Below are 23,687 nucleotides of genomic sequence, written 5' to 3' on the forward strand. Positions count from 1 at the left end.
GGAGAAGCATAGTTAATTCCGATCAGATCACCTCCTCCCCTCACTCAGCCTCCCCCTCCCCCAGCCCCCACCACCCTACCCTCCCCGCCTCTTCTCCCTGGGCGATGGTTGCCGTGCCGTCTGACAGACGGAGATGGGATCTGACAGTAAACAGGCGTGTGGATGCCCGGCGCGTGATTGACACGTAGGCAGGTCGGCGGGGGCCCGCCCCCCTCCTAATCCTGCCCTGTCAGCTCTAATTGGGGAGGTGGGGCTCCATGTCACCAAGGTGACTGATTGACAGGACCTCAGCTTTGCATAGATATGAGGGAAAGGTGGGGAGGTTCACACAAGGCATAACACTGTTAACACTACTATACTGCTAATAGAGATATGTGTGCGCGTGGGCATGCATGTGCACGCGTGTGGACGTGTGTGCGCGTTGCTGCCAGTGCTCAAGCACACACATTCAGATGCAGATGAACACATTCAAGAACATGGCTGAGCGCACAAATAAACCAACAACAATAACCATGAACAAAATCAACATGCATAGCCAATGTCAGAATGCAGACTGCATCGCCTGCCCACACACACACACACGTATTCTTGACATGCTGTGATGAAGAGCAGAGGTACAGGAAGCGTTGAGATGCAGCATGCAGAGAATCTAAAGTCCTCACCATGTCAAGGCCAGTGATACACAGGGCAGGGGTTACGACACTTTGCTACAACACTTAAACCTGTGCACGCGCACAAGTACGTGCTAATGTATTAAATGGCAAAACTGTGAGTTTATGAGTTGGGGTGAAGCCTTTTTGACAAGTCAGGTTTTCTGTCAGGCAGAGGAGCTTCAGAATTAAGGCACAGCATGATTAAAGGGGCTAAACGTAAAAAACAGTTCTCTATAGCGACACGTGTGGCGGTGACTGAACTACAGCTTCGTACACTCTGGTCCTGCTCGCAGGCGCAAGCAACAGGCGCAAGAAAGCATCCTGGGAGTCGGCCAGAACAGCGTCAGAGGAGACTGGAGTTTTTTAACTCACGGACAAGATACACACTGATGAGGTAACTAAAGCGACGCTCTAGTCTTCCCTCAGCTTTCTTTTGCTTTTACTTTTTTTTTAACTCGGAAACAGCAACTGTTTCCGGGTGAGTGGCAGTCCAATTAAAAATGTTCACGTTGGCACTGACGTGTTTAGTATATCTTTAGTTTTTGGGGGAAGCATTTATCACTTTTGAGTTACTTTTTCACTTCACCTGAGACTGAGCAGCAGAGAGAGAGAGGGTTTGTTGATATTAGCAGACTCCATTCCTACGTTAAATCTACAACTCCCTCACTACTCACTGCTATAGTAGCTGTGGGTGAAAGTCAACCACTGATGTTGACCTGAAGTACACAGACTCCGACCTGACTCCGATTCTTACAGGCCACTGTCTCATTTTCTTATGACGTGTTATGACGTGTGCCTTCATTGGCATTAAAAAAGGAAAATGCATGAATATTCTAATAAAATACCCAGGATTTTATAAACAAATTCACACTGGCATTTTGATCTAGAGCCAAAAAACAAGGTACAGCCGAGTCTGATAGGCGTTTAGTCATAAACCCCAAATTATTTGACAAAATGAAACAATGACCTAGTGATGGTTTAAAAATGGAGAGACACGGCATTAATAAAATCTGATATTGCTCCTTTGGGGACAGAGGACATTTGTACAAAATGTCCTTGCAATCCATCCAATAGTTGATGAGCTATTTTAGTTCGGACTAAATAAAGACAGACTGACTTTATTTAATAGTTTCAGTGTCCAGAAATGAATGAAACCTAATAAAACAGCTTTGCAATAAATTCTTCCATCATGAAGGATATGTTTTATAGACGTGTTAATTAAACTTAATGTCTGTTGTCGTGGCGACTGATTTGCATTAGTTATATTTCTGTCAGCTGTGCGTTAACGGTATAGAGCTGTACCTAATTAACTGGTAATAATGGAGTGTATTTCTCTCCGGAATTAACTTCACATTTAAAAAAAAAAAAATTCAGTCTTTGCAATTTCCTTGTAAATCGACAGACAGTTTTACATCATTCCGTATCAAAAATGATCAAAATGTAATAATCTAAGACGGGAGAATTCCTCCAGATAAGTTGCTGACAGATATAAACAATTTATGATGAGGGGTCGCGGGTGGACTTTGCTTCATTTTAATGGATTACCAACCAAAAAAAAGTGGGAAACCATTGCTGTAATAGAAATGATCTGCTGCGAGGCCTTTGCATTTTTACAGCTAATTATAAATTGTTAATTGTCATACAACACAGCCATAATCTTTATATATGAATTTAATTTACAGATAGTGTGTGCGCGCGTGTGAAAGTGTGTGTGCGTGCGTGCGTTTTGTGCACCTTGATTGACAGCTGCCACTGACCTGTGCCAGTCAGAGTGCCATGCTGCGGGGCGGTGGGGTCGATCGCTACAGAGACGACCTTAGCCCTCATCTGCATCCTGCCTTCATTAGCAGAGCCAGGCAAGGAGAATAACAACCCAATAAATTAATAAAGAGAAAGAGGGAGAGAGGGGAGACGGAAAGGAGGGAGTGGTGGACACGAGGAGAGCGGGGAGCGCAAGGGTAAATCGGAGGGGGGAGAGAGAGAGAGAATGAGAGAGAGAGGGAAGGGAGGAAGCAGGCATGAGGAAAGGGCAGAGGAAAAGAGAGAAGAGTGAGGCACTGAAGTATAGAGAGCTGGAATTGAGGACTGCAAGAAAATGTGTGTGTGTGTGTGTGTGTGTGTGTGTGTGTGTGTGTGTGTGTGTGTGTGTGTGTGTGTGTGTGTGTGTGAGGACTAAAAACCTTGATAATCTTTTTCCAGGAAAGTGAGGCCATTTTGGCTTGTCCCCATAACCTGTCACACCTTAAAAGGCTTGTTTATGGGTTAAAATGTGGTTCATGTCAGGGTTAGGTTAAGGGTTACGTGTCTACATACTCGACATCCTAACAAACAACAAATGTATATGTGTAAAAAAAATTAAGCTAATGATGAAGTATAGAAAGGTATAAAACAATGACTATAGAGAGGAAAATATACAAAATAGGTGCGAAATGATGCTGCATATTCTTTTATATATATGTTTTATGCAACTGTTCATTGAAATGGAGAAATTAAATGACTGGTCTTGGCATGACAAACGGATTTGTTTGTACATATATTTCCATGTTCATATAATAAATGGTCTTTATTTATATAGCACTTTTCTAGTCCACTCAAAGCTTTACATTACAATTTCTATCACTCATCTTTCATACCCATTCAAATGTATCCCGTCTTGCCCATGTAGACTAGCAGCCGGGAACCGAACTCACAACCTTCAAGTTGAAAGACGACTCTCTCTACCACTAAGCTAGACAGTGTGTGGAGTGAAATGTACATAAAAGAGTGTATATAATGAGGATGCACCACACTACAAGTCAAATTAGTAAGTAAATTTCCCCAAGACAGACTTAAAAATGGTTTTGCCAATAATATCTTTGGGGCTGATTTAGAAACGTGGCTCCTTGCCCTGTTTGAACAGAGTATTGATACATTACCATCTGTACTGGCTCTTTAATGCCAGTAGAGACAGAGAAACTCTAACTGCTCCACAGACCGGGGGCCAAATGTTCCAGATCATCCACCTCTCATTCATGATTGAAGTGAATTTAACATGCCAACCCAAAAAAGCAAACGGTTTCAATAAAGTATGAGGTTTAATCATCCACTATTGTACTGGATACAGAGTCCTGCTGGTGTGACACACACACACACACACACACACACACACACACACACACACACACACACACACACACACACACACACACACACACACACACACACACACACACACACACACACACACACACACACACACACACACACACACACACACACACACACAGCAGAATCAAGGGGAAGCTTGCAGCGTAAATAAATTATGAACAAGTATGTTACATGGGATAGACTGTTGGTTGGGAGCTTTCCCAGAAGAACTCTAGTAATGATGCTTTCTCATCTTCCAGCAGAGTTGTATAGCGTACAGCAGCCTCCATTACTCCATCTTCATCACCATGTTGGACGGAAATATGGGCCTATCCTCGTGCCAGGAGATTTCTCACTGCACTGTCCACTTCAAACTTATTATCAACAGCACATTCTTTCTCATTTTGCACCCAGTGAAGGCTTTTTTAACTTTTAATTTTTGCTCCTCCTTTGTGCGGTAGTGCCTGAGATTTTGTTTGTTTGTTTGTTTGTTTGTTTTTTTTATAGTCTCATAAAAGCTGCAGTGACTTTGGGGATTTTTGTTGTTCGGCTGTTAGTTTGAGACGATATAACATTACTTGTTTGCTGTGTTCTGCATCTGTAAATTGCCTCGGTCAAGCAATAATATCAGACCTGACTGAGGGAGCGTTTGTGTGTAACTACCAGAAGCACAGAGCCGGGTGGGGACGAGAAACCTTTCCTGAGCAGTCGAATTAACATCTGAAACTTTTTGTTTCAGTTTGCAGCCATTTGACTTTATTAACACAATGGACTTGTTGCCTCTGTCTGTCCTGAAATAATAAAGAAATAATAGCTGAGCTGTTTAGTCAAAATTGTGTGAATTAAGTTAATAATGGTTTGAATCGATTGGACGAGCTGCAACTAATGATTATTTTCATAATTGCTTAATCTGACGATTATTTTCTGGATTAATCGAGTAATCATTTGGTCCTTAAAATGTCAGAAAATGTCGATTAGTGTTTCTCAAACCTGGAAAGGATGATGTTCTCAGATGTCTCGTCTTGTTGTCTTAAACCAAAGATTATTCCGTTTTAATGATTTCTTTGTTATATGGATCAAAGAAACAGGAAAATATTCACATTTAAGAAGCTGAAAAATCTGAAAACTTAATTCCGCCCGATTAAAATCAAAATAGTTGACAATTAATTTAGTAATCGATTAATAACTGATTCATCAAGTAATTGTTTCAGCCCCAGATTGGAGGTTTGTTAATATTTAAAAGTTACAGACTTCTCTGCTTGCTTGCTCACACACTCAGTGTTCAGGTGTTAGGAGGTATAAGGAGTGCTAACCCTGATCTGGAGCGGCTGCAGTGGAGAAATACAACAGCACAGAGATCTAGACCAGTTCTAATAGCAACTTGTGGTGGAAAACATTTTATATATAGCTTAGCTTGAAATATTGAGAGATGCTCATTGAGACAACCACATCCACGAACACTGGAATTGGGAGAGACAACAACACCGTGCACCCTGCTATTACCACCTGACAGCACGACCCATCTGTTGAGGAGACGCAGGTAAAGTGCCTGGCCCTATTTTCTCTGTCTCTCTAACTTAGGAGAGAAGCCTGATCAGGGTTGAGGAGTGTGAGCAGCGAGGAGCGGGGCCTGCTGTGCTGGGGAGGAAATTCTCAGGGCGATCGATGAGGAGGATTAGGGCCGGCTTTGGGGCTCAGAGGCCTGGATCTGAGTGGTATTCTCAGTGGGGCCCCTGGGAGAGAAGCAGAGGGAAAGCTGGAGGGGAGAGAGGAGAGAGGGCTAACCTGAAACTGTCAGGAGGCTGAGAGAGGGTTGGCCAGGCTGGGAATAGACGAGCGGCCATGGTCCCACTTGACATCATGAATGGCACTGAAATCCTGCCACCCACTCACACCAACACACGCTGACCAGCCTGATTGGATAAGCTGCAGGGCACAGGAGAGAGAAGAAGCCCATTTAATGTTAAAAAAGAGAGGAAACAGATTTACAAACAAGGATGAAGTTGTTGGGGTTTTTTTCCGTCTCCTTACATGTTCCATCTTTTAATTTTCTTCAGGCCAATTCGGCAGTTGTCTTCTAACTTGATGAGTGCGGCGCACAACAAAAGGCTGCCTCCATCTGTGTATGCCTCTGATGCTCATGATTGGTCAGCCCATTCGACAGCTCGCTGCTGTCCCCCGGGTACAGACGGTCGGATCCATGATTCATTTTGCAATGAGGAGGAAAAAAGAGGGGAGAGCGCATGTGAGAGAAGAAACAGGCAAGACCACTGGGAAATTATACGGTGGAGCGGCATGGTGGATCTGGAATTAAACGGCATAATTAATCAAGCAAAAAAACAAGCACGTTGCTCATACATTTATTATTTGCATTTTTTCCACTTCAGGAGATGTAATCAGCAGATATACATTGGGACCCTTGATCCGTGTTACAGGGACCCGGAGGCCGTGCACCTATTTCGACCACTGACCCTAATAGTGTAAAGTGGAACCAGTTCTGCTCAAAGCTTCTTTTTTTCCCCCTACCTCACTATTATCTCCACACAATGCCCTCTGCCTCTAAAGCAATCTCCACAACAAACAGAGCAAGTCCCACAGAATCATCTTGTCTCCCTGTCCTTTAAATTAGGGTGTCTGCAAAATTGGGTTCACAACTCTCAGCTCTCTGTGGAGTTGTTCTGCATTATGCAGTGTGTGCACTTGACCTGATGAGGGGGGAAGAATAAAAAAAAAAAACCCAGCCACTGTAAGAGCAATGCTGCAAAAATATCACAAAAATGATCAGTAAGAAATGAGGAGCTGGCAAAACCATGTAAACACCTCATGAAAACCTTGATAATAACTAAATTGCAAGCATGCCCACAAAAGGTCACATTAGTTTGAACACCAATTACCCGCACACACTAAACCCACCAGTCCATCAAGTAATATCCTTATGAAATCTATTTCTGCTTTTGGGTTATTTCTTGTTCTTTGTTTGGTAAAGGTTGTGATGATTTTCAAGAAATCAGGTTCACGAGGATGAGTGGATTTTAATGATGATCCGGGTGCACATCACTACTTGAAGGAACTGACTGAGCAGCCTTGGTGGAGGTTTACCTTCTCTGGGAGCCGCCTCTAGTTTTCTAAATGACTGAAATAGTTGTTTAGTCAGAAAATAGTGAAACATTGCTGCTTCTCCATCCCTCCAAGTGTCATTCAAGTACGTGCCGTTCTGTCCACAAACCAAGGATTGGAGTAAAGACCCAAAACATATTGAGATTACTATTACTATTACTATTATTATTATTATTATTATTATTTTTTAATCACACAAACAAATGAACCAATAGTTGGCCATTCATTTACCAACTTAGTGCATGAAATCAATTTGTTTCTCTTTGAAATAAGATAAACATCATGTTATAAACAACCCACAAACATCTCAAAGTGTCTTTAACAGAATACAAAAGTACTCAAACTGCGATCAAAACTATCAGACTACAGTAGGAATACATGTAATGTGTCTTTAAGGGACAGTGAAAAGTGTCGCTCTAGATTTTTCTCAGTGCTTCTGGTGGAACCACGGGTTGGACCACTATGAAGATGGTTATGGGCTGCATGTGGTGCTGCCATTTGAATAGACTGGGTTTAGACTATTACTCTACAGCCAAAATAATAGGGGCAAATATTAAAATGACACTACAAAGTATATATGCATGTTTACCTGCCTTATCACATCTTGTCATCCTGGGATGTATTATGAGCCAGTTCCGCCCCAGCAGGACAAAGGTTGCACAAAATTAAGTTACAAGAATAATTTGGCTGTCATGTAAGGAGTGTTACAGATTCTCCTTCTTCTCTGAGTAGCTAAATGTGCCTTTTGTCAGGCAGCAAACAATAATAATGATAATATTTATATGACTGAGGGGCCCTACATTAGACATATCACATAACTTCATCTTCATTAGTTGACTGAGGGCCCAACCATAACATAGTCTAAGGGGCCCCTTTCAGATTTAAGTGGTGAATAACTTAACTTATTAATACATATATATATACACATCTATATCTATATCTATATATATATATATATATATATACACAGTATATAGATACATACAATATATACTAACCCATATATACAGTATGTATATATACATACATATATATATATATATTTCAGTAAAACAGCACAAACAGACCTGTAGTCACATGATGTGTCTTCACCAATAATCTGCTGTACTCAATCATTGTAGATGTATAAAGCTAAAAGAGACAGTGCCAAATACAAATGGCCCCCCTGTGGTTCCGGCTCTGTTTGTTAAATGTGGTCCATATTTAATTTGAGGTAACTTGATAAGTGTGGTACTAATCAGTGAGTTGGGGGGGGGGAAGCTGGAAAGACATAACACATTATCTCGCGGACTGAATACAATTGCATGGCGGGCCGGGTGTGGCCCACAGGCCTCGAGTTTGGCAACTGTGATTTAAACTAACCAGTGTGATTGGGCCCTTCTATGGTTTGTCTTGAGACACATCAACAGTACTAGGATTATTTTTCACATGTTGCATTAACATGTAACTCCTGTAGAAGTGTCTATCATTTATTATCTCCAAAGAAAGCCTTCAAACTTTCATTTATTTCTAGTAAAAGTTGCGTTTGTCTTTATTCTAATAGTCTACATTACTCTCGCCTCACTGGTTTGAGATAATCATTATATATAATAACAGTGTCACTACATCAGTGCAATAAATCGTACGGAATATCGAAATATTTCCACTCCCACGTGTCTCAGCCACATTATGTCCATTGTGCATTTATATACAGGCAGTTGAAAAACCTATCACTTTCGGCCTGGTCAATATTGTTCCTGGAGCATCGTCATCAATCGAGTTATCAATATGGAAATACCACAGTGACCCAGACATGAATCAATGACTCCTCCGGGAGCACAGCGAGGCCACGAGCCCTAAAATCATCAATGACTCTCGGACAGTGTCTATTGATAAGAGCATTTCCACCTGTAGCAAGTAAACGCAGCGCAAATCTGAATTCAATACCCGCCGCCGCAGCTGCGAGACCCAAACCCAGAAAGACACGGTTGAGCGGAGATACGTGACTCGACTCAGCATAAGAACAAGTCTCTTCTTCCTCTTCTTGCTCTTCTTCTTCTTCTTCTTCTTCTTATATACAGTAAGTCCCTCCTGTCTGACAATCAGACAAATAACTTTTCTCTCAACGCCACACAATGACTTCTAATTAATTATTTGTGTTTCTCCACCACCAAAAACAACAATAAAACCCACTCTGGGCCACAACCTCTGCAGTTTGAAGTTCACGTTCTCCTCCACCTTCTCCTTCGTCAGCGAGGGATTAACGCGTCATCCCGCTGTCTCCACATCCAACCTGGGTTGGTTGCTTTCTTTCTTTCTTTCATTCTTTCTTTCTTTCTTGCTTTCTTTCACAGATTAGGCCCAAAGCTTCACCTGTGTACCTTCTTTACCCAGATACAGCAGAGCGGTGGTTGATGGGTAATGTGGGGCAAGTCCGCCTCCTAGTGGTGGACCTGTGTATGCACAAGGAGAAGGAGCCGAGAGCCGAGAAGAGCAACATCTCCGTGACATGAACATAAACCCAAAACATGAGTTGTCAGAGCATGAAATGTTCAGTTAGTGCATTTTAATAAACCTTTATCATTTCAATAAACTTTGGGCACTCTGAGAACTCACTACTCATCAGGGTCATTCTTGTTTGTTAGGATGAACTTGTTTTTGTGGGTTTTATTTTCCCCTCACGCATAAAGTGTATACATCTACGTCTTTTTACATTTGTGTACAGTCATACACGGTGCTTCTGCCATCCAAGAGCGACAGCTGCCCTAAATGCACAACACTGGTAATTATCAAAATCATTTCTTTATGTTTCTGTCATGGTTAATACATCCGCACGTAGAAGCTCTTTAAGTGAAATGATACTTTTTGTAATGCTAAAATATAATTATTATTGTTATGCAGGAATTTTCAAATGTACTGTTTTACCAAAAAAAAATAGCAACGCACATTGTATATTATATATATAGATATTTCTTGATTGAGATATCAAATTATGGTTATTTACGTGCATATTTATATTTATTTCTTTAGTTAATTCATGCCTGACTTCTCAGAGAAGAAGCCCAGTGAGTGAGTGGCTCCATTTTTGGTATAAAAATGGGAATTCAGTTTATAAATAAATAACAATAACATTTTTATTTTTTTGTGAAAGATTTCATTTTTATGACAAATAATAAATAAGTTCACCAAATTTGTTTGTGTAAGTCTGTGAAGCAAACAAACAAAGAAATAAGGGAAACCCACATGAACTATGTTTTCTCCGTTGTCCGGTGTTCACACACAAAAATAATGCATCATTCATGTTCTGGTCCTCGCGTGTCCCTCTCCGAACAGGCAGCAGGCTGTTGCTGTCTACCTTATACACTCCTGCTTCAAAAGGAAAGGAAAAAACATCTGACTTTAACATTATCAGTAGCACCTCTTGTGTGTCAAAATGTCTGCTGTCCACCATCATCTGCAAATGCACTTGATGCCCTGATATGTCTCATCCTCACACAGCCAACATTAAGGATGTTTGACTTCCAATCACCGCTCTCTCTCTCTCTCCTTCTCCCTCATGACACTTTGTAAAGGTCAGAGTTCGAGGGTCGTGCGTCCTGTGTGCACACAGCCCTGCCCTTTTCCTTCCCCATCAGCCAATCTTTTCTTTTTCGTCCAGTGCCAGAATGGAGAGATGCACTACAAAGGTCATGGACATGGATTTTCCTTTTTTGGTTTAACTCCATGAAAAGGTCAAACGAGGGCACCATGAAATGGCAGTGAGGCCTTCATGTCACCCTCTCAGGGACTGTGGTCCTCACATCACCCTCAAATGGCACAGACCGAGGACCGTCTCACAGGAACCCGGGGGGCTCCCGTGGGCTGCTGTGACCTCGTACTGTCCCCCCTGTGGCTCTGGTGTCCCTCAGAGAGTGAGGACAGAACAGAGAACATGTTGTGTGGAACGTTTTACACAGTTTTATAAACACACACCTCCGTATGACTGTAAATACTTAAATATGAACAAGTATGTGTTAGTGTGCATTCACACCATTGTCAAAATGAGTGCACACAACACCGATTCAGCTCCACACGACTCTGCATTTCCCAGTATAGCGGCATTTAGATGTTGTGTTGCCCGGCGACAATCCTGTTCTTTGTTTCAAGTCAAGACAGACGGAGGCAACAGCAACACTGTGCTAGTAAAGCGAGATAAATGCAGAGTATTTCAGAGTGAAAACACAAAGTAGTGGCCTCGAAAAGTTTCAGAAGTGAATTCTACAGCTCATAAACCATGGCAAGAACACGTTTTGTCCCCTGTGCTGCCACCACATACACACAAATGTTCCCTCAATAAGGTCCGATAGTGTTGCTTCATCGAGTCTGTTTTGTTTGTGTTGTTTTTACATCCTGGGGTAGACGTCGTGGTCAGCAGTGGAGCAGACCGACCACAGACTGTAGCTTTATAGTAACCCCTCTTTACCATTGTCCATATGATTAAACAGTCTTGTATAAACTAAACAAAACTATAAACAAAAGTTATTTTCTGCTTTAAAATGTACTTAAGTTTTACGACTAAAAGTATTAAAAAAGTGAAGAGTAAGGATGGCTCATGGTTGTGGGTTCAATTCCTGGCTGTGATGTCTATGTCCTTGAGCAAGACATTTAACCTCATGTTGAAGCATGTGAATGGCAAAAACTGTAGCGTAATGCAACTCATCAAGACTAGAAAATTTCTATATTAATACAGACCATTACCAACTCTTCTTCTTCTGATTTTATTTGGCAGTAATATAGGTTGCTAGAAATATTAATAACATAAGTAAAGATATGTGAATTGTGTACGCTATAATCAAGTGTGCTTAAGCAAAACAGTATTTTTTGTGTCGTTTTCCATTTTATGTGTTGTTTCTCCATCACTTCATATTGTCAACGACTTAAATGCAATAGTTGCCAATCTGTAAATGCACAATAACTGACAAGAAAAACCGGGAAACATGTTTTGACAGAAAAGAATATATATATTTAGTTTTTGAAAAGTATCACAAACATCAATTTAGAAATTGCTTCTATGATTATTTGAAATAATTACACTGAAGAGTCTTCATACGTGCAGAAAGTGAAGGGGTCTGAATCATTTCTAAAGCCGCTGGGGTCGGACACAGCACAGAAACTGGATCAGGATTCCTGTATGTGCTCCAGGTGCCAGCTGAGAAATAAAAAAGACCAGAAAAACGAGAGTTTTACAAGATTTCATTTATTAACTATGATACAGATCACATAAGGCCTTGCTGTATACACCACTCCCATTTTAGAGAAATTACCATACTCAGCAAATGACAGTTGTTGTGTTTGTTGTTATTGTTTCATTTTACAGTACTTCATTTACTTTTTTTTCTTTTTTAGATTTCCTTCCCCCGATCATTTCTTAATATTTCATCTTTTTTTTTTTTTTTAATCATCTCTTTAAATAGTGAGAGTGGTGGCGCCCTCTTCCTTGGTGAGGAAGAAATCATGCACTATACTGGGCTGGTCTCTCAGTTGTTCACAAAGAAATTGTTAAAAAAATGCTTTGTATTATTTAATTATTAAAATAAAACATAAAAAGATTTTTTTTTTCTATCACCACCGACTAAAGGGCAAAGTGTTAGACCCCCTAACATACCAATAAACAACCATTTGAGTATAGTTTTGCTTGTTCCTCATTTTAAATTAACAGACATCTGTCACCATTGTTGCAAAAAGAAAAAGAAAGATAGAAAGAAAAGCAATGCAGCCACATATATCGCTGAACCACAGTCACATTTTTTTTATTCTATTGTTGTTCAAATCTGTCACTTTGCTTCCCATCCCCTCCCTTGACCCTTTTTTCCACAGTCTTTGGCTGCCTCACAGTCAGTTCAGTATTAACACATTAATATACATAGGGAATGCCACTGGCCAACGCTGACACACAAGTACCAGTGGTCGCCGTGCTTCCTCCCTCCTTCTCCCAAATAATGATCCCATTCACCCCTTTGCTGCCTGTTCATCTCCTTCTTCTTCCCTTCCTCCCTCCCCCTCGCAGCCCTCCTCCTCTCTGAGGGTCAGTGTGTGTAATCTGGACAGCTAACAGTGAGCTAACAACCATGAAGAGAGCTGCATCCCTCTCCTTCATTTGTGTGGATCATGCTAATGGCCGTCTGCCAAGCACAGCTTGATTTGAGCCAAAACACTCACTCTCATACCTCTAAGAAACACACACACTTACACACGCACGGTAACTAGGTAGGCTGAGAAAAGCTCAGTGACTGGTGAAAAAATGGTTTTATTTTTCCTTTTGGGCACAGAGAGGGCAATTTGTGGAGACATGCAGAGATGCAACTCAGTGTCGGTGAGCGTCGCCTTAAAATGGACACATGAAAGTTTACACAAGCCCACTCTCTATCGAGCTCACGTAATCGCAGAGACACTTCGGCCGCTCAGATCGGGGCTCAGCATTTCTCCTCGATCCCCATCCAGCTGGTTTCTATGGTAACAGCCAAGGCTGGGCCGAGGAATTCTGTGATGCTCCATTCCAGTCATGCAGACGGATGAATGGACTGTCTGTTCTGTCTACCGTCTCTCCCAGGCCCAAATGTCTCACTTGGATGGTGATTGACTAAGGGGGGAGGTTTGGTGTAGTGGTTACACTATTGCAAATTATATTTTAAATCGACAGAGAGCAGGTCTGAATCTGCTTTCCAGACGCATGATTTACTTTTTTTTTTTTTAAGAGGACAGCATGATAAGGCCTCAAGCCATGATTGGCAATTATTCTCAACACTAAAGAGTCTCCCACCCGTTTCTGGCGAATCATATTACATTGTGTCAAATCATCACATCCTCTTCGTGGAGGTGGTTCACACCCTTTACAAATGGCCAAGTGGCTTTGGTGTCCACAGAGGAAGTGGAAACCAACAACGAAAGATAAAGAGGCAATTTGATTCATTGCGTGTCTTAACCTACTGCTGTTTGGCCAGATGCTTTGTAACTACTGTGCCTGGTTGTACGTAATCTCATCTGATCTGCGACAAATTAAAAATGGGTTGTTGATCGGTTATTGACACACTGACACAAAAAGAGCCGTTAAGTCAATTTTGCCACAGAGATAAAATTACAATGATTCAAGATAATTGCACCCAGAAGAAAATTAGATGCTACAAAAAACACAAAAAACAACTGTGGAAAATGGTGCTACATCCATGCAGGAGTCGAAGTGAGGTTATGGCTGCTATACTCAATTCTACCTCTAGATGTCAGTGGTGTGCTCCGAGAGACAGAGAGAGAGTGCGCAGAGAGGCAGAGAGAATTGACAATAAAGTGAATGGTGGCTGTCATGTCATGGCAGCTCCAGTTTAAAATGTGCCTTCAAAGTGCTCAGAAAAGTGCTTTTTGAACAAGGTCCATGCGATGAAACCTGCAGCACAGACTCACTTGTAAAACCACCACAGTGTGAGAGAAGCAACATGAAAGGTGAAGGTCCAACTCTGGGATTAATCCCACTAGTCACCTAATATAAGAAAAATCAGGAAATATAAAAACCCATCGAGACAGCCATGTGCAGACACACACACACACACAGAAAGCCATTCATAGACCAATAGGCTCAGGTTCCTGCGTAGCTTCTCCAATGAAAGACAAAATAAAAAGCACATTTTGACAGCAAGAAGGTGAATGTAGAACCAAGACTTAGACTAACTGGAGAGTTCACTCTTTCGCTGTTAGTTTACAAGGACATGGCATGAGGTCAGCGCTCAAACTATGAGACAGAGCAAACAGGAGAATGGGAGGTGCCTTCCCAGAATGCCAATGGTGTAAGAGCACCCAGAATCCTTTGCTGCAATTTGCTGCCCAGCAGATCTGGTCGGTTGAGATTTTTTCCCCTGTGCTTGGCATTTTGCCTTGGCTGAAACGGGTTGTGTGTGTGAGAGAGAGGTTGACAGACAGACAGGAATGCGAGAGCACTGAACGACCTGCTGAGTGAGGAGAAACATGTTTCTCTCGTAAGTCTTCTTTGTACAGTGGTGACATAAACACGCACACACTGGACCCCCCTCCCTCTGCTCCACCAGCCACAGCCTCCAGGTAAGGTACAGCAGGTGGGTCAGTTTGCAAAAATACATGAGCCGGCCCCCAAAATTCCCAGCACAATTGGGAGGCTGGAAGATGGAGGAGAGCAGTTGTCAGAGGCAGACTGGCCACTGGGTGTTTGTATCAAGTGTGTGTGTGTGTGTGTGTGGTGAAGTAATCCCAACATAACATTAAGTTCATATTCCTCCTGCACTTTACTTCCCTCCCTGAGTCCCTTTAGCAGTTAGAGGCAACATCTCTCACTCATCATTACTGTGTTTATGTGTAGGTTTTCTATAAGGCAAGGAGAGAGACAGTGGGATAAAGTGGCGAGAGGAGAGAGAAAGCTCATACTGCCAGTTCAGAGGCTCTTCAGGTTTCCCCTTTTCTGCCTTGTGTGTCCATTTTTTCTGAAAAGCAACAGAGACTCAAAGGCCCCCTTTATTCTTCCAAACATGTAGGTTTCTCCCTGTACATACTGCATCTCACTCAATCTCTCCCAACTTCTCCTGTTCCCATTTCAATGCATCTTCTTTACTTCCTTCCCAAACTTTAGAATCTCTCTTTTGTGAATCATTAAACCTTGTCATCATCTTTGTTTTTTCTTCTTCTCGTCTTTCCCTTGATCCCTGGTTCACAGCGTGTGTTGTTCTGTGGGTGGATGATGAGGATGCAGGGAGGGCGGCAGCAGCGCTGGCAAAGGGGACTGGGGAGTAGGAGGAGGGCGGGGTGGGGACTGATGCTGATGGTGGTGGTGGTGGTGGTGGTGGATAGGGGGGCCATAGTGTGGAATGACAGGCGGGGTTGCAGGGAGGACGTAAGGAGTCGGGGACGGAGTCGGAGAGGATGAGTAGCCTCCAGCCATGCAGGAGTAGGCCGAGGTTCCTCCGTAGGAGGAGAGCGTAGAGGTGGGCGAGCCAGGGAGGCCGTCGGCCAGTGGTTGATTGTAGAAGAAGTACGCACACTGGTGGATGAAACTCTCAATGATTGTCTGGTAGGTGCGAGTGGCAGTCAGGGCATCCATGGTGGTGAAGTCTGGTCTCATCAGTGTGGGCCAGAAACAGATGGACAGGTTCTCACTGGTCATCAGGTTGAACTTGTTGTTCTGACTCACCCTGGCAAAAACACACCAAAAAGTGAAAACCATTGACCACAATTCAAAATTTGATTGATCTATTGCTCCTGGATCAACAAAATAAAGTCACAATGAGCAAATTTATGCAACATGTTATGTTTTTGACTATTTTTACGGCCCTTTCTGTGACACCTGTATACATTTGAATGGGCAAACTATCCATTCAAAGACATATTTGATTATTAAAATGAATAGTCTCTGGGAATGACGGATCAAACAAGAACAGAAAATCATAGTGATGCAAGGATTGCCTAGATATTTTGTGAGTGTAGCTTTGAAATTTTGTAGCATTTTAAATAATTCTGTGACTCTACTTAGAATTGCTGTAAGCTCCTTGCTAACATGTGAACATGCTCAGGGTCCATGCTGATGTTTAGCAGGTATTGTAGTTTATCTGGTTGGCAGACTAATGGCGCATTTCCACCGGCTCTACTCGCCTTGCCTCGCCACGGCACGGTTTAAGTAGCTTTTCCACTAGCCTAGTACCTGGTACCAGGTACTATTTTTAGTACCTGCTCAGGCGAGGTTCCATGCGTGCTTAAAAGCAGGTACTATGCGATGATTGGTCAGACTCCCGGCCGCTGAGTCCCGTCACAGGAAGAGACCTCCCACACACAAATCAAGCCGAACAGCGCCGAAATGTAGATCACGTAAATTACTTAACAATCCTAACAACATGGGTTAATCTCCAACAACTACCAGGGAAACCTCTAAATTTAACAGGAGTCTTTTAAAGTGGAGTGGTGTATTTAGGGACAGCACCGCTGATCGTGAGCCACAGACTGCTGCCGCTGTAGTCTGTGGAGTAGGAGGCTGTACTCCGGAGACGTGTGGACAGAAATCAAGCCGAACAGTGCTGAATTGTAGATAAATTAACTACTTAACAATCCTAAAAACATGGGTTAATCTCCAACAACTACAGAAGTGTGGTGTAAAGTCACTAGTCACTCGTGTGTGTGGGTGTGTGTCGCGTATAAAACGAAGTGACCGCATAAAACAAGTCACTGCAGTTTCACTCAGCTGTGCAGTAACGACTCAGCCCACGTTAAGTAGGTACTTTTTTGTAGTGGAGATGCAACCTAATCGTGCTGAGCCGAGTAGAGCCGGTGGAAATGTGCCATAACATTTACTCATTAGCACAGAACAAAAGCTGAGTCTAAGGGAAAATGGTTTATTTATACAGTATATCAACAAAGACTAAAGTGGTGAACCTGCAAACCAATGTTGCTACTCTCAGAGCAATATGCTAACATGATTAAAATTGTTACTGCAAAGCATTAACTTCATTTACCCTTGAGTCTAAACATAGACATCCCGTCTAAGTCCATATACTACTTTTGGCTTGGGACACCCGACGATGAAGCAGTAAAGGTTATGGCTATATTTTGGACATAAATCACGAGCAGCCGAATCAAATAATGTGTTTCCCTTCTTGGGCCACAATGGCTTTTCCAAGCAATAGAGGTAAAACTATGTTTTATCTTAAGACATTAAGATAACATATACAAACAGAAATGATAACTACAAATCATGACTCAACATCTACTCCGTCAGAATGTCACCAACCAGTAGTGTAGTCAGCATGGCTGTCAAAAGCCGTCTCTGACCCGATCACTCACTCACTTGTTTAAGTGGCTGGTGACATATTTGAAGACCTCGTAATTTTCCCTGGGGAAGCGGCGCAGGATGTCCTTCATCGTCTGGAAGCGCTGCTCCCTATCGTTGATCTCTGGATGGTGGCAGAGGAGAGACGAGAGATGATAGGTTAGAGGGGGGAAGAAAGTGGCTGAAAGGGAAGATTAGTGGAATCACAGTAAAAGATGTTAAGGGAGTGAGAATGGCGAGTAAAGAACGATGAGGAGGCTCAGCGGGGGCAGTGAAGAGGAGACAAGAGAGCGGGGAAGAGCACAGTGAAAGCACCTGGACTCGGCACTCAAACGATCAGTGCAGGTCACGGTGATTTCATCCTACAAAAAGGTACATATTTCACACATTCCAGTGATGAAAACACACACACATACATGTGATTTAAAGGACTCCATACTGCAGTTCTCAGACAAAAAAGACCTTGCACATTCCAGAGGAGAAACATACCTCACATCCACCCTGCACAGTGTCCTACAAAATACAGCAACACACACAAAAACACACACACAGTATTGGGTGTGTTAAGCCTGATGGCAGCACAGAGTGAGTCAGAAGAGCTGACGTCACCAGCTAACACAGTCCATCCTGTGTGTGTGTGTGTGTGTGTGACTGAGAGCAGCAGTGAGAACAGCAGATGTTCTCCTCCACATCACAAACACGATTTACAATCAGGGAATTGGAGTGTGTATTCCCTCAATGAGGTCAGTCTGGATCAAAAACAGATTTAAGGAGAATGACTTCACACAGGCCCACTTCCTATTGCTGTACATCCATCATCAGTAATCATAACAAAACTAACTTCCTGCAGCTCAATTAAAGTAATGCTGCCATGACAACATCCAACAAAATCCATCCGCCCAAGATTATTTTCTGAACGTTCCCTTTTCTCCACCTCTCGTTCTGTAACAAATTAAATGCCGAGCCAAACTTGGTGTTTTTTATTGCTTGCGAAAGCTCTCTTGAAGTTGTCTTTACCTCCACCTCACTTTCTTTTTTCACTCTCTCCTCTCTTCATCTGTTGCAACACAGACCACAGGAGCTTTGTCATGTCTCTGTCACAGCTGAAGGGTCTCGCTGTGGCCATTAGTTTAGTAGAGTTTGGAGAGTAAAGCAACCTTGCCCTGGGGGGTAAATCTCTCTGGCGACTAAGCTATGCCTTAAATCTGCATTCTGACAGATTACGCGGCACAAAAACAGAGAGGTGTTGAAGAGAGCGGGCGTGCCCTCGTTTATCTAAAATATGACTCTTATGACTTCATTAGACGACCATTATCCACAGGGCTCCAGTGTCCCTACATCATGTGGAAACATCCCTGCATCCTCCGGCTTAAATCTCTGAATATTCCGCCCCCCACCTTCCCCTTCCTCCTGCTTCTGCCACCTCCTCACCAAGTGGCAAATCCAATTCTCCCCATGGATGGATTTGGATTGTTAGAGTTTTGCTTGTTAGGTTGAAGAAAAGTTCCGATAAAGGGAAGAGGATTTCAGGCAAAATCCAATACAACTCGGGTTTTAGTGAACAGCGCTGCCCACATCCCTCCCTTCATGTAGCACCCCAGGACTTACTGAAGGCCTCCACCAGCTCTCCCTGCATGTTGTAGGGCACCAGAGGCTCAGGCAGCTCAGAGAAGAAAGCCTTCATGGCTCCTGCTACTGTGTTGATGGTGAAGTCCTTCTCCACCAGGTCCAGGTTATGGTCTAAACAACAACAAATGGGCATTTGAGACATAATAATTTTACAAACACACACTGTTTAAACTGTGGAAACATAAAGATTTAATTATTCGGAAATGTAGAAATTAAGTAAACGTTATAGGGGCTACCACAATTGTTTTTGCATATTCAAAAAAGAAAACACACACATGCTAAACCATGCTTGCTCGCACACAGGGTATAAGGTGTAATAACATAAAATACTCAGTTAAAAATACAATTGCTAAGTTTACGTTCAAAAGTGTAGTGCGTAACATTTAAATAACACTTTTGTTTGAATGACTTGTGACTCCTGCTGCAAAAAAACACACGTTCAGCAATTCGACAGGCTTTTAAAAACTTTAAAGATTACTTAGATGTAAACTTATATTTTCTTAGTTCATGTTTGAAACTAACTTATATGTCTGGTTTGAAAAGTCCTTATAAACAATGTTGCACATCAATGGAAAGGAAAGACTGTTGATGGAGTTATTGGATGGATTTATTTATTTGTCAGTTTCAGTTAAAATAAAAGTAGAATGAATCATTTGCTGTGGGAGACACAGCCTAAAATAGCCAAAGAGAGCAAAACTACTTGTGCCACTCGTGTCTGTGCCTGCGAGAGAGTGAGAGTGTGTGTGTGTGTGTGTGCAAGTGGCTTAATTAAAAAGTCATTTCCTGAGAACATTTACTTTACAATGTCAGTATGTGCAGATAGAAGAAGCAAATATAGATAAGGTTAGAGGGCTCTTGAGCAGTATGAGAGGGTCTACCACTTTGGGAGCTTCCAAAGTGCGGTGCTTCCGATGCCGCTTTCTGCTGCAATAACTTATCTTAATCTTCAGCACAGTGATCAAGTGCCATCTTCAGTAAGACTACGAGACACCTGTGCTGCAGTTTCACCTGTAATTGTCTTGTCACATTGGCCCGAGGCTCAGAATAATTCAAAGCAGGGCTTCAATTCTGATTACCTGAGTGGGATTAAACCTCAGCCAGGCGTGTGCACACAGTACACATACGTGCACACTCACGGGCCATCTTGCTCTGCTATCTATCTCGGCAGCGACATGCTTCATTAAGCAAACCAATCTGGAGGTAATTAACTGCCCACACCAGGCAGACATACACATTGGGAGCATTTGTGAGTACACACACACACGTACACACGTACACACACACACACAACACACAGCAGGAACATGACTGAGGAGGCTGATCTACTGTCTACAAGGAAGCAGAGGCCAATTCCCTTGGTACAATTAACATTCCTTGGTTAATTAAGAAGATCCAGGTTTGTTATAGATAGAAGTACACATACTGTACATATACTCAAGGACTTTTGTTCAAGCGCAATGTGTAAATGTATACTAGAAGCAAGAATGAAGAGGTAGACATGTATTTATATGCATTCTGCAAACATATTTTGAGACAAAACATAATCATTAAGAAGGGTTCCCCTCAGAAATGTTTCTCTGCTTCACAAAATGTTGTTTTCTGTCCATAAAGATATTTATAAACACAATTAACTAGTTTCATTCAAAAGCAAAACTAATTTGGTATCTGAGATTTATCGTGACAATAATTTCTTTCAGCTTAATCTTTTTATTGTAATAATATTTTTTGGAAATATGTCCTGCCATGACGTAGAGTATGAAGAAGAACGCACCTTGGTCAAATTGTCGCTGCATGCCTTCCATCTCTGCCTTGTTTCCACTGACCCTGTAGATGCCCTCTGTGCTCAAGCCTGGGGAAGAGAGAGTGAAGGAGAAAATGTTATTAGCTCAGTGTCCTTTTCATGGATTTCATTTGCCACAAATATCAAATTATTTAAAGTAGCTACTTAATAACCATCACATTTGACATACTATGAGGTGCATAGAAGAGCTGAGGCAGCAGGGCTAGTGCAGGCTGCTTTAAACATTTTCTTCCTACTCGATATCCCCTTTCATCTAAACACAATATAAGCACTATTTATTAAACCTGTAAAGCACTCCTGCAGGTCTGCTAAGAGCCCAGTGTAACAAACATGGGTTACTTTAATTTCTGCCATTTTAAAAAGGAGAGTGTGAAAACCGTGTGTATTTCTCCTAAAATTTAATTCAGTCACACCACTTACTCAGAGATCCGAGACATTCAGCTGTGTATCCACATGTTCTTAATGTAGCACTTTGTAACAGGAAATTGGAGAAAATCCACACCTCTAAAATTGGACCTGTTCCTATTTAGAGTTGCAGAACAGTCCCACTGATAGGAGCAGAGCAGAAGAGGCATAACCAGGTGTTGTGTTTTACTGAACGCACACAGAGCACAGACAACTTTGATTCAAAGAATAGTACAGAGAACAGTAACAGTAGTAAAGAATTCAAAGACAAAAGTGCATGTATTAAAGTATAATGGTAATGCATGTAGTAAAGTATAATGGTAGGTCCAGTGGTGTACAACTGGGTTGAATCAGTAAGTTAAATATTAAGGAGGTATGTTTGAGGTATGTTTGTATTCTGCAATCTCATCATAAAATGTGAGTGACATTACTTCAATGTTTTTAACGACTAACTTTTTTGTGACAAATACTGACCACCTCCCAACATATTTCATCTTTGTATATTTCCCTTTCTGGACCCTTCTATGCATATGCAGCCTTAGTAAATACACATCATACTACCTTAAATGAATTGTGGTGATGCATCATTTTTCTTCCCTCATGACATTTTCCTAACGAAGGAAACATCCACACATAGATAGCTTGTGTGAGTGAATGCTCGATTCATTTTGCTTCATTAATACTTTTTTTTCCCAGTATACAAAAAGATAAGGTTTCACCTCCCACCCTCAACTCCTTATTTGCTCACACTGGTGGCAATCAAGGGAGACAAAGAGCAATCCAGAGAGAATGGGGGAGATAGGGAGTGGCAAAAAAAGAGGGAGAGATAGAGAGAGGCAGGGAGGAAATGAGAGAGCTCTCAGTCAAAGCACACAGCATCGATCCTCCTTCTTCTGCCAATCAATTATCCACAAAAGCTTTTCGAGCCAGACACTAGAAAAACAAGGATGGGATAGATAGGGAGAGGGGAGTAGTGTAGCAGTGGCGGGGGAGAGAGAGTGTGAGAGAGATGGTGGAAAATAAGACAAGCACCCATGGATGAAAAAAGATAGGAGGTGAGTGCAAAGACACATAGGAGTTGGGGTCAGAGTGATAAAAGTGAGAGTGGGGAAAAGAAAATGAAAGGATAAAGATAAGGAGGGATACAAACAAGGGTAATATGCTTATATTACACTAGTATTACAGTACAGAACAGATGAGGGGTCGGAAAAGAGTGATAGAGTCGGGGAAGTCCAGCACGCAAAAGGTTGTTTCTTTCGAGACAGATGGCAGCATGTTCTTCCTTTTGGTTCAAACACCGAAGGAGCACTTCCTGGGGTCAATGTAAATACGAGCACTTCCTGCAACAAACAAATGCTTCATCTGCATCCTCTTTTTTCGCCCTGGTATAATATTTACAGATAACTTTATTTTCCTGTAGGCCAAGGGTTTCAAACTCAAATGACCTAGGGGTGTCTAGTTTGGTCAGTAAGGGGCCGGTCAAGTGAAAAAAAGTCCAACTTTCTGAGAAAAAGACATATTATTAATGATGACAGTTAACATAATTTCAAAACAAAAGTGTTCTGTTTTGATATGGAATGATAAATAGTTCACAATGTATGATGCAAAAAGCATACAGAAATAACTCATAACTTGATATCAAGTGGCAGGCGGCGTGAAATTGATTGGGGGGCCGCAAGTTTGAGACCTCTGCTGTAGGCTATTATCAATCAATATTTCTGTATATGTCACTGAAAAAATGCAATTAATGTTACTGCACAGCTGTGCTCCTGCAGCACGTTCCTTTTTTAACAACATCCCAGCTTATCATCCAACATCAGCTGAGACCCCAACATTTCTCTGGGTTCTGCAGCCAAGAGGCTGACTTCATAGTTCACCATGGAGACAGGCAGTCGCTGGGTGCTGCCCTTTACGTTGCTATGGAGGCTCCTACGGCCAGCAGCTATGCCTGCACACGCTTAAACACATTCATCACCTCGGCACCTAAGAGCAAAGCACACTGAGGCTACCACTCCTGGGACAAAGCCAGAGCTGAGGAGAGATAGCAGCAGTCTACCGTGGATTGATTTTACACAGTTGTTTTTTTTTTTTGTTTTGTTTTTTTACACAAACCCAGAAAGCACATTAACAACATAAAATACATTCCTATTAATCTTCAGGACAAAAG

General features: G+C 42.1%; 1 protein-coding gene and 1 long non-coding RNA gene across 2 annotated transcripts in view; both read right to left on the reverse strand.

Moving 5' to 3' along the window:
• Nucleotides 1–5,587: 5,587 nt before the first annotated feature.
• LOC122773143 lies at nucleotides 5,588–9,279 on the reverse strand. Its single transcript, XR_006360860.1, has 3 exons — nucleotides 9,082–9,279; nucleotides 5,811–5,950; nucleotides 5,588–5,705 (listed from the first exon to the last, which is right to left on the reverse strand). It is a non-coding gene; the product is annotated as an uncharacterized LOC122773143 (long non-coding RNA).
• Nucleotides 9,280–12,095: 2,816 nt separating this feature from the next.
• Nucleotides 12,096–23,687, reverse strand: part of arhgap35a (Rho GTPase activating protein 35a) — a 60,738-nt gene continuing 49,146 nt past the window's right edge. The window contains exons 4-7 of the mRNA XM_044031555.1: nucleotides 21,086–21,163; nucleotides 19,294–19,425; nucleotides 17,704–17,809; nucleotides 12,096–16,060 (exon numbers count right to left, since the gene is read on the reverse strand). Of these exons, the coding sequence (XP_043887490.1) occupies nucleotides 15,580–16,060; nucleotides 17,704–17,809; nucleotides 19,294–19,425; nucleotides 21,086–21,163 (797 nt within the window). The 3' untranslated portion in view covers nucleotides 12,096–15,579. The remainder of the gene's footprint in view (nucleotides 16,061–17,703; nucleotides 17,810–19,293; nucleotides 19,426–21,085; nucleotides 21,164–23,687) is intronic.

This window comes from Solea senegalensis, linkage group LG8 (assembly GCF_019176455.1).
Source record: "Solea senegalensis isolate Sse05_10M linkage group LG8, IFAPA_SoseM_1, whole genome shotgun sequence".
Taxonomy (NCBI): domain Eukaryota; kingdom Metazoa; phylum Chordata; class Actinopteri; order Pleuronectiformes; family Soleidae; genus Solea; species Solea senegalensis.